The 12,006-nt window shown below is 43.5% G+C and overlaps 1 protein-coding gene across 5 annotated transcripts in view; it reads right to left on the bottom strand.

Annotated features, from left to right (window-relative positions):
* Positions 1–12,006, bottom strand: part of ELMO2 (engulfment and cell motility 2) — an 85,077-nt gene that overhangs the window by 18,730 nt on the left and 54,341 nt on the right. For all 5 annotated transcript variants that reach the window (XM_073559312.1, XM_073559315.1, XM_073559313.1 and 2 more), the window contains one exon: positions 3,855–3,963. In XM_073559312.1, the coding sequence (XP_073415413.1) occupies positions 3,855–3,963 (109 nt within the window). The remainder of the gene's footprint in view (positions 1–3,854; positions 3,964–12,006) is intronic.

Here is a 12,006-nt window from a genome sequence, read left to right as displayed (position 1 = left end):
GGTCTGAAGGAAACTTTCTTTCTGTCTTGGGGCGCCTGCGGTCTTTGTTGGTTGGATGGGTTCTCCGCCGTATTGAAACGGCGGAAAGCCCGAAAGGGTCGAAACTGACGCCTTAGTGGAGGTCTGCGAGGCTTAGACTGAGGGAGAAGGGAACTCGTGCCTCCGGTGGCGTCCTTAATAATCTGGTCCAATTGGGATCCAAAGAGGCGTACTCCCTGAAAAAGGCAGATTAGTAAGAGACTTCTTAGAAGACAAGTCCGCCTGCCAGGCCTTGAGCCAAATTGTACGTCGGATTGCCACAACGTTGCTTGCCGCCTGAACCGCGCAGGATGCGGCATCCAAAGAAGCAGAAAGCAGATAATCCCCCGCATGGGAAATCTGATTGGCGAGATCGGCCAATCGCTCTGGTTGTGCTTTATCTAGGATGCCCTGACGAAGATCCTCTGCCCAAGTCGCTATGGCTTTGCTGCTCAAGACGAAGCAAAGCTTGGACATACCGCCGCTGAAGCCGCTTCGAAGGCGGACTTAGCTAGGGATTCTATAATCCTATCATTAGAATCCTTTAGAGCCGCGACGCCTGAAAGCGGGAGAACCGTGTTATTAGAAAGTCTGGACACGGGCGGGTCCACCGAGGGAGAAGCAGCCCAGTTGTCCGTGAGCTCTTTAGCAAACGGGTACAGTACGCCGAGACGCTTTCCTCTTTGAAAGAGTCTGGTCGGATCTTGTCTTTCCCTGGTAAAAATCTTTCCAAACTCGGAATGGAAAGGAAATACCCTGGAGGGTGTTTCCGCCCGTCTGAACGAAACCTCCTGATCTGAGGATTTCGCAGGGGGGTCAGCAATCTCGAAGGTCTGGTGAATCGCTGCAATGAGTTTCTGTACCGTAACCTTCATGTTCGCAACCTGGTCCGAATCCAGCTCTAAAATCCCCTCAGAAGACCTGTCCGAGAACGCTTCACCTGACTCGGGAGAGGAGGCCCGGGAGGGAGGCTGCTGAGACGGACTATGCGGTAAGATGGGACGAGGGGAGGATTCCGGCTGGAGATCCTGCCTGGGTCTTTTGCGACTAACGCTGGCTGACAGAATCTCTTGAGACCTGCTGGACCCTGCAGAAGTGTCTAGGGGCAACTTATCCAGAGAGGCTGCCAGGGACTGGAGACCCTGGTGAGGTCTGCCACTGATTGAGAAAGCGATGAAGCCCAGCCAGGCATGGGGGGTTCACTCTCACATGGGGCCATAGATGGCTCATGGGCGGTGTCAGGCTGAATTGGATTGCTACAGTCCAGGCAGAGGGGAGTGGACTGACCTGAGGGAAGTTTGCGATTGCAAGAAGAGCACGCAAAGTACTTGACTAGAATGCAGGGGGGAGCCGTAGAGCGGGCACGATCAGATTTAGAGTTAGACATAGAGATAACTGAGGTAGTGCCGGAAGGTTGGGGGACAGAAGGCAGAGGAGGGTGTCAGTCTGCAGATGCAGCGCTACTGACAGTCCGGTGTCCCCAGAGACAATGCTATCCGGCTTGTCTGCAGCTGCAGGTCAGGGCGAAATCCGGCTGACAGAACGGCGTCCGGCTGACAGGCTGGGAAGATGGCGACCGCCTGAGAGGAATGGGAAAACGCGCGCTTCCAGGGGAAGAAGAAGGGCGGCGTTAACTGCCAGGCTGAAGGAGGCACCGCCCGCTGGCCAAGAATAGGCTGGGGTGCAAGAAGGAGGCGGTGGGAGGGCCTGGAACGGGTGGGAGAGAAGCCCGCTTAGAAGAAAGGGGCAGGGGGCGTGGCCGCTCTGCAGAAGAAGGCCCGAAATGAAGCCGGGGCCTAAATTAATAGCGGCGGCCGCCTGTCAGCGCGGGGCGGCGCGGAGGTCCCGTAGCGCTGCCACGGCAACCGCTCTGCAGAGCGCCGTTGCCATCTGCTGGGCCCAGGACTGAAGGCGGGGGGGAAAACGCCGGGCAAGGCCCCTTCTGACGCCAGGGCCAGGAGTAATTGCGGCGGCCGCAGTGGCCGCTTTGAATAAGATTGGAGCCGCCGAGATGCCCATCTAGGGATGAGGAGGACGTGACTCGGCCCCCATACTTACCTCCGTCTGGCAATCAATAAAGGTACCTCAATATCCCACGCTGTCTGTCTTCTGTAGTGTCCGCGTCTCATCCAGACCGACAGGCTCTGGTGGGCGAGTGGGTGGGAGACGGGGAGCGAGGACCATCTGGATCGCTTGCACGCATCCGTGCTGAGCTCTTGGTCCTGCCGTAGAGACCTATGAGGATACGGGGTGGCAGTACACGCCGTACTCATAGTCTCTTTGTGGGAGTACAGCTGTGACTCTTCACACTGTATCCCTCCGGAAACCTGAAAAGGAACGACGCACCTTGAGGTAGATAAGGGTCTAATGAAAGACCCGTGTCCACCCCCTACTGACACTAAGCTAAACTGAGGAATTCCCTGCCGGTCGGTGGGGTGTACACTGCGGAGGAGGAGCTAACCTTTTTTTGTGCATAGTGTCAGCCTCCTAGTGGCAGCAGCATACACCCATGGTCTCTGTGTCCCCCAATAAGGCGAACGAGAAATACTTAATAAGTAACATTTCCCACATGTTTACTGTACATCAGCACAATTTAGGAACCAACATTTTTTTTTGCTAGGAAGTTATAAGGGTTAAAATTTAAAAAGCGATTTCTCATTTTTACAACACCATTTTTCTTTTTTAGGGACCACATCACATTTGAAGTCACTTTGAGGAATCTATATGATATAAAATACCCAAAAGTTACACTATTCTAAAAACTGCACCCCTAAAGGTGCTCAAAACCACATTCAAGAAGTTTATTAACCCTTCAGGTGCCTCACAGGAATTTTTGCAATGTTTAAACAAAATGAACATTTAACTTTTTTTTTTTTTCACAAAAAAATTTACTTCACTGCACTGCACATGACAGGAAGAATCTCAGGGTCTCAATAGCAGTGATCGGGACCGCGCGGCTGTTAGCCCCTCTGCTGGCCCTAGAACACTGCAATCATGTTTGATCGCAGTACTTTGGGAGTTAAAGTGCCGGGAGCGGTTTGTGACCGCACCTGCCACTCAGTGCCGGGTGTCAGCTGTGAGAATCAGCTGACACCCCGGGTGCGATCGGCCGCGCTCCCCAGGTGAGCGCGGCTGATCGCCCATGACGTACTATCCCGTCCATGGGCAGTAAGTCCCAGGGTACATGGATGGGATAGTATGTCTCATGGCAGAAAGGGGTTAATTGCCACTGTTAAAAGGCGTATCGGCGGTCGTTAAGGGGTTAACTTTATAATGAACGTCGTACAAACAAAACCAAAAACAACAATAGTTAAATTGTGTTTATTTTCACTGCTTCCAGCTACTTGGAATTTTTTGCCCACTTTTCTTCAGTACAGTACTGTCTGTCATATTGCCACATGTATTAATGATTATTACATCCCCATTAGTTTTCTTAGTCCCATTAAACGAGTGCCAATCATCTTCTATATAGACAATCAGGGCTTTCCTGCGGATTATCCTGCGGTTTCACACCTCTACAATGGAGAAGGTGTGAAACCGCAGCGGAATCCGAACAAAGAATTGACATGCTGCGGATTTGAACCTGCTGCGGAGTTGAACCCGCAGCTAATCCGCGCGGAAAAATCCGCAGCATGTGCACAGCGTTTTTCAGTTTACCATTGAAAACAATGGTACTGTACAACGCACCTAAATCTGCTGCGGACCTGCAGAGCCTGAGACGCTGCGGATCCGCAGCAGAATCCGCACGGTGTGCACATGGCCTAAATGGTCCATAACAGAGAAGTGACAGTGCTGAGTTGTAAGAAAAAATGGACCAAAATTGGTATTTTACTTACGTAGTTCTCCAACCTGCAGAATTTCACATAACATTTTGGTCAGTTCTATGGCGCTGCGTCCAAAAGGACATTCGTGCTTATCTTCTCTACTACTGTTCTCCAGGACAATCTGCAGAATACAGAATAAGACTGAATATACATAGAAAAGGCAACAAAATATGTAAATGTCAAGGGATTTTCCAAGACTCCAATTTCATCCTCACAATTCCCTACTATGAAGATATGTTCTAGCATACCTGCCCTTTGTAAATGGGCTGTGATTGGATTTCCCATCACGGGTCCAGTAATTATTTTCTGTACTGATGTGGTTCTGTACTGGTATTGTGGTTCATTTCTTGAAAGCCAAATGTACAGCACACCAGCAGTGATATAATACACGGGGTACTGGATCTTATGGTGGTAGGCATGCATTGGTTTTTATGTCTTTCTGAGATGGGCACAAAAACGTGGCTATGTTTTTGTGTGCTCTTCAAAAAAGGTAAAAATGATGTCAGAGAAAAAAGTGATTCCGTCTGCTTTAGTTTAGTCAGTGGTCCTATTAACAGACACACCTGAACCACATTTTTCATTGCTTCAGATAGAAGCCCTCACAAAGCCACTATGTGTGGCTAAAATGTGATGTCAACCTGGCCAAAAGGTAGAAACAAAAAAAAATTTGGAAAAAATTGCTTAAAACGGCATCTACTCATAAAGGCTGATTCATGAAAACTGTTGTTTTAAACACCAGTCTTTATCCAGGGTGTGCTTGGAGTAAGATGCACCAAATTCATTAAGAGGCGTGCATCACTTCCAGCTGTCACAAATGTACTCAAGTCACGGACAGAAATTCCTCTCTGTCTTCATTTACACCACTTTTGTGGCATAAATTCTGATGGATTTGTTGGAGTGTCTAGCTCAGCCATTCGCCTCCCACCAATTTCACCCACTATTCAAAACCTTAGCATAGCATGGCCAGGACTAGAGTAAGGAGAACAAAAGCCGCTCACTTTTTAGCAACTATGAGTTTTGCAAAAATATTCAAATAGCACATAATTTTATGACAGATAGTTCTGACTGATGAATCAGTCCCATAGATTTACACATAAAAGATTTTTTTTTTATGTGGGATTTTTCACAGTTGTATAACCCCTATGAATATTTAATACTAGAACTACTGTACTCGTGACACCTACTAGAACTACTGAATGTAGTCATTTTGACTACTGACTTGTTTTCGTTTGTTATTAGAGTTTCATTTCATTTGTGGTTATTTATTAATAATTATATTTTTTTAATGTATTATTGTGAGATCCAACAGTAATGCTTTGAAATGTTTTTTTTCTGATTTTTTTTCATATTTTTCTACAGGAAATAACAAAAGTAAACTAAGTAAAACAATAATAATAGACATTTTAAAATAATTTATTATTAAAGTGCACACATATAAACAACAACTCAAGAACAACAAGCAGAGAAAATGTAAGTGAAGGAGAAGAAAAATGAAAATATGGCGCAGAATCTCAATAAAACCGACCAACCGTTATTATGAAGTACAACCGGTAACTTTCTAAACATTTGTTGATTCGCATTTCAGGCACCATCTTTCAATTACGGCGGTACATTGCCCACACAAAGACTTATGGCAAGTCATACAATTTCCAACAGATCAATTATTTTTGCATTTTGCTTTTATCTGGCAAAAATTTTTTTGAGACATCACATCTGAAGATGTAGCAACTTGGGACATGCCACCCTTTCCCCTAGATACAACATACGGACCACTCAACTCTGTGACAAGCTTTTGCAAAAATGCCTTGCATGACATTTGTCCGGTGGTCATCTCCTTGTATAATATCCAAGCATTTATACCCGCTAAGTCTAAAGTATTTTCAAATGCGTGAACAGGCCATCTCCTAATACCTGTTCTTGTGGTGTATTTGCGTGCCATCTGATCTACTACATCTACTCCATATTTTGTTTTATTATAAAACTTTATAGTTTCTGGAGTTTTTTTTGGAGATTCAGAAGCAACAAGAACATCGGGATGGACGGAACTCAGAATTATCACATTTTTGTTTGGCTTACCTTGATACACGGTAAGTGTAAAATTATCCTCATTTTTATAGACTTTAGTGCTGTACAATTTTTCTTTCATTGTTTTTATTTCTTTAGGCACTTCTCGTCTTATCTTATTTAGCATTCCCACGATAGTCGTTCCCTGGCTTTTTAGCTGTTTGGCAAGTTTTACTGATGTAAAATAATTATCAGTGGTTACATTTCGACCTTTTTTCAAAAACGGCTGCAATAATTTCATGACTACGTGGTCAGCTAAACGGTCATCAGCATGGCGTGAATCATCTTTACCCAGATAAGGGAAGCCATTTACAACATATTTACTATCTTTATCTACAGCTAGCCAAAATTTATGGCCATATTTATCTGGCTTGGAAGGTATATACTGTGTGAAAGGACACCTGGTTTTGCTTGGGAAAAGTTGTTCATCAACCGTAATGTATGGGCCAGGTTTGTAACAAGCAATGCAATTGGCAATAAAAATGTCCCACACAATAGAAAAGAGAGCAAACTTGTCGGTTTGCAGTCTCTGCGATCGATTGGACTTCTCATCAAATCTGAGGTAATGCATAATTTCTACAAAACGGTCCCTAGACATTATCGCTTTGCATAACGGTATTCCCCAGTCATAATACAACCAGGTAACACAATGAAAATGTGAAAAGTTGACATCTGAATTGAACTACATCTATATGAACATCAGGGTAAATAAGATACAGTGAAAAAATTATGCACAAAACTTTAAAGCAACTTTTAGTGACAAAAGGACAGCAAAATATAGCAGGTAGTCAAAATGACTACCTTTAGTAGTTATAGGTGAATGTTGAAATAAATGCGCAATTTTTGCACCTAAATTATTTATTGCCACAAAATCTTTTTTAACATCCTATTGGAGGCAAAGTCACCGAGTCTCAAGCCGGAATTCCAAAAAATGTAGTCACAGAGGAGAAATACATAGTGCGAAGTAGTCAAAATGACTACCTCAGTAGTTCTAGTGTTAAACCCAAGAACTGGATTTCGGCATGACTGCAGTTAATGGAGTATTTGAAAGTTATACCTTTTAAACTTTAGAATACCCCTTTAACTGCAGATAAATATTTTACTGATTTTCAAATAAACAATATCAGGAAAAGAAATGATAAAATTATCCAAATACTGAACTTCCCTTCCAATCCCTGTTAACCCCTTAACCCCCCAAGGGTGGTTTTCACGTTCATGACCTGGCCAATTTTTACAATTCTGACCACTGTACCTTTATGAGGTCATAACTCTGAAACGCTTCCATGGATCCCAGTGATTCTGACATTGTTTTCTCGTGACATATTGTACTTCATGCTAGTGGTAAAATTTCACTCATATAACTGGCGTTTATTTGTGAAAAAAACGGAAATTTGGCAAAAATTTTGAAAATTTCGCAATTTTCCAACTTTGAATTTTTATGCCCTTAAATCAGAGATACGGCACACAAAAAAACTTAAGTAACATTTCCCACATGTTTACTTTACATCAGCACAATTTTGGAACCCAATTTTTTTTTCCTTAGGAAGTTATAAGGGTTAAAAGTTCACCAGCGATTTCTCATTTTTGCAACACCATTTTATATTTACGGACCACATCACATCTGAAGCCACTTTGAGGGGTCTATATGATAGAAAATACCCAAAAGTGACACCATTCTAAAAACTGCACCCCATAAGGTGCTCAAAACCACATTCAAGAAGTTTATTAACCCTTCAGGTGCTTTACAGGAATTTTTTGAATATTTAAAAAAAAAAAAAATGAACATTTAACTTTTTTTCACAAAAAAAATACTTCAGGTTAAATTTTTTTTAGTTTACCAAGGGTAACAGGAGAAATTGGACTGCAAAAGTTATTGTGCAATTTGTCCTGCGTACGATGATACCTGATATGTGGGGGGGAACCACTGTTTCGGCGCATGGCAGAGCTCAGAAGGGAAGGAGCGCCGTTTGACTTTTTCAATGCAAAATTGGCTAGAATTCAGATCGGACATCATGTCACGTTTGGAGAGCCCCTGATGTACCTAAACAGTGGAAACCCCCCACAAGTGTCCCCATTTTGGAAACTAGACCCCCCAAGGAACTTATCTAGATATGTGGTGAGAACTTTGAACCAACAAGGGCTTCACAGAAGTTTATAACGTACAGCCGTACAATTAAAAAATCATATTTTTTCCACAAAAATGATCTTTTCACCCACAATTTGTATTTTCCCAAGGGTAACAGGACCCTAAAAGTTATTGTGCAATTTGTCCTGAGTACGCTGATACCCCATATGTGGGTGTAAACGACTATTTGGGCGCATGGCAGAGCTCAGAAGGGAAGCAGCGCCATTTGACTTTTTTGCCTGGAATTGAGATCGGACACCATGTCGCGTTTGGAAAGCCCCTGATGTACCAAAACAGTGAAAACCCCCCCACAAATTACACCATTTTGGAAACTAGACCCCCTAAGAAACTTATCTAGATGTGTGGTGAGCACTTTGAACCCCCCCAGTGCTTCACAGAAGTTTATAACGCCCGGGCGTGAAAATAAAAAAAAATCGTATTTTTTTCCACAAACATGATCTTATAGTCACCAATTTTTTTATTTTCCCAAGGGTGCCAGGAGAAATTGGACCCAAAAAGTTGTTGTCCAATTTGTCCTGAGTACGCTGATACCCCATATGTGGGAGAAAACTACTGTATGGGCACACGTCGGGGCTCGGAAGGGAAGTAGTGACGTTTTGGAATGCAGACTTTGATTGAATGGTCTGCGGGTGTCATGTGCGTTTGGAGAGCCCCTGATGTACCTAAACTATTGAAACTCCCCACAAGTGGCACCATATTGGAAACTAGACCCCCTAAGGAACTTCTCTAGATGTGTGGTGAGCACTTTGAACCCCCAAGTGCTTCACAGAAGTTTATAACGCCCAGGCGTGAAAATGAAAAAAAAAAAAAATTTTTCCACAAAAATGATATTTTTGCCCCAATTTTTTATTTTCCTAAGGGTAACAGGAGAAATTGGACCCCAAAAGTTGTTTTTAAATTTGTCCTGAGTACGTTGATACCCCATATGTGGGGGTAAAACACTGTTTGGGCGCATGGCAGAGCTTGGAAGGGAAGGAGCACCATTTGACTTTTTCAACGCAGAATTGGCTGGAATTGAGATCAGACGCCATGTTGCATTTGGAGAGCAAAATACATTTTTTTTATTTTATTATTTTTCCCTAACTAAGGGGGTGATAACGGGGGGGGGGGTCTGATTTACTATTTATGGCGGTTTTTATGTTTGGCAGCTGTCACACGCTAAAAGACGCTTTTTATTGTAAAAATAGTTTTTGCATCACCACATATTGAGAGCTATAGTTTTTCCATATTTTGACCCCGTGAGTCATGTGAGGTCTTATTTTTTGCGGGACGAGTTGACGCTTTTATTAGTATCATGTTTGGGCACGTGACATCTTTTGATCGATTTTTATTCCGATTTTTGGGACGCAGAATGAACAAAAACCAGCGTTTCATGAATTTCTTTAGGGGAGTGCTGCTATGAATGGGAAACCGAGGAGGAAAAACAAGACAACAAGCTAAGTCTCAGAAAACCAGAGAAGTTGGTAACTATACAGATTCCTGATCTTAACCGCACAACTATCAGCAGTCGTGGAGCGTTCCTACGTTGGTCATAGACGCCTCGTCACAACTGGAGAACTACATAAGCCTAAAGCAGGAAAAGAGGAAAACTAGCTGCCCCAGAGCAGACGCCAAAGGAAAGACAGCCCCCCACATGTATTGACGGTGAAACAAGATGAAAATACAAACAAAGGCAGGAAAATAGGCTGAGCAAACGATGGGGCCTGGCTAACTAAAAAGGACAAAAAAGGAAAGACACTGTCTGCAATCTGCCAAAAACAACCTACAAAAATATTGTCCAACAATTCAAAATTAACACTGAAGTCACTAGACTTCTAAACCTATATCAGCACTCTGAAATATTCTAAGACAGAGCAAAAAAGAGACCAATCTAATAAGGAACAAAAAGCAGATTGGCAAATACTGATTAATAGGAGTGGAATTTCAGCATAGCCCCAGCAGGGGCAGGCTGATTACACAACAAACTGAATTGACCAACAAGCTCAAGTGTGAACATTAGCAAAAAACAAACTTAACTTGAGAAGACTGGAAGAGAGCTGAAGTCCAGGACCTGAGAAGCAGACTGAATCACCAGCACCCGGATAAGGCGTCGGCTGTCTTATATCCAGTCTGATACTCCAGAGATCCAATCGTTATCTTCCTCATCAAGTGGCAGATCACTACCACTTAAACCAACCGAACTACCTCCTGTCACCACCAGAGGGAAAACGGAAGGGGAACTCTCAACTGGTGGAGCAGAAAATGAGTTCATGACAGGGTGCGTTTACACCGTTCCGCGTGCGTTAAAATTGATAAAGCCCTTTTATTCTTCGGGTCAGTACGGTTACAGCGATACTTCATTTAGGTGGTTTTTTTATGTTTTGGCGCTTTTATGCAATGAAAACAATTTTATATAAAAAATAATTATTTTTGCATCGCTTTATTCAGCGACCTATAACTTTTTTATTTTTTCACTGATGACGCTGTATGGCAGCTCGTTTTTTGTGGGACAAGATGACGTTTTCAGCGGTACCATGCATATTTATATTCGTCTTTTTGATCGCGCGTTATTGCACTATTTGTTCGGCGGTATAATAATAAATTATTATTTTTTGCTTCATTTTTTATTTTTATTTTTTAAAGGGTTCGCTAAAGGGGTTAACTAATGGGACAGTTTTATAGGGCGGGTTGTTACGGACGTGGCAATACCAAATATGAGTACTTTTATTGTTTTTTTTTTATTTCCAAAAAATGAATTAGGGAATATTTTTTTTTTTTAATTTATTTAGCGATTTTTTTAAAACTATTTTTACACTTTTTTTTTTTTTTAACTTTATTACATTGTCCCAGGTGGGACATCACTGTCCTGTGACAGATCGCTGATCTGTCACATCACAGATCACTGTGACAGATCAGCGATCTGTCACAGGCACTGCACAAGGCTTTCCTCATGCCTGCGCTTTGCAGGTACTGAGGAAGCCAGCTCCCTGCAGGCCCCCGTCGCCATCTTGGATTCGGGGACCTGCAGGGAAAGAGCCCCCGCAGAAGCGCTGCACATTGCGCTGCTGTAGGGGGCTCAGGGAAGCACAGAGGGAGCCCCCTCCCTGCCGATGCTTCCCTTTAACCCCCGGTACACCGCGGTCGTGTTTGATCGCGGTATGCAAGGGGTTAACGTGTCGGGGGCGGTCCGTGACGGCCCCTGACACATTGTGCCGGGTGTCAGCTGTGATAATCAGCTGACACCCAGCCGCGATTAGCGGCGCTCACCACATGGGCACCGCTGATCGCTGTGACGTACTATCCCGTCCCTGGGAATTAAGTCCCAGGGCACATGGACGGGATAGTACGTCACATGACAGAAAGGGTCCGTCACACAACTTCCCCCTACACATATACCTGAAATACTGAAGGCAAATAAAGTGTAAAAATTCTAAGTGGGTATCCATCAATAAGATATACATAAGAAAACCAAGTGTCACTTGTTTGATCAAGTTGGAATTACAGTTTATAAACAATAGGGTGCTGTCGTACATAGCGAAACACACAATTGTTACCTACATACCCTGTCATGGAGACCACAGTTTAGAGAAGTACGTACTTCTATTTTTTTTTATAACATGTTCCCTTCTCCTTTTGGATACGGGAATTAATCTGTTTCATATATTACTTTCGATATGGAGGGCTCGCAGAGATCCAGTGTTTGGCAGTCAGCTTCCTGGCTTTGCAAAGTAGTCGGGCAATGGCAATTTTGTTTACTTCCCCCGTGCGCAGCCCCTCAACATAGCCCAGTATACAAATTACAGGGACTTTAGGTATTATTCATCTATATGACAATTCAATAAGATTTAAAACCACTACCCAGAAGGCATGTAATTGTGGACAGAACCCGAGCACATGGCAGCATCCCTGCATTCTCCCTAAAACAGTTCTAAAGCCTGCTTTAACTCCTTCATCCTAGGGCAATTTTCCATTTTT

Source organism: Dendrobates tinctorius, unplaced genomic scaffold (genome assembly GCF_039654945.1).
Source record: "Dendrobates tinctorius isolate UK_male_01 unplaced genomic scaffold, ASM3965494v1 ptg000270l, whole genome shotgun sequence".
Lineage (NCBI taxonomy): Eukaryota > Metazoa > Chordata > Amphibia > Anura > Dendrobatidae > Dendrobates > Dendrobates tinctorius.
The sequence above is the reverse complement of the archived record's forward strand: the minus strand, read 5'-3'. Positions and strand labels throughout refer to the sequence as shown.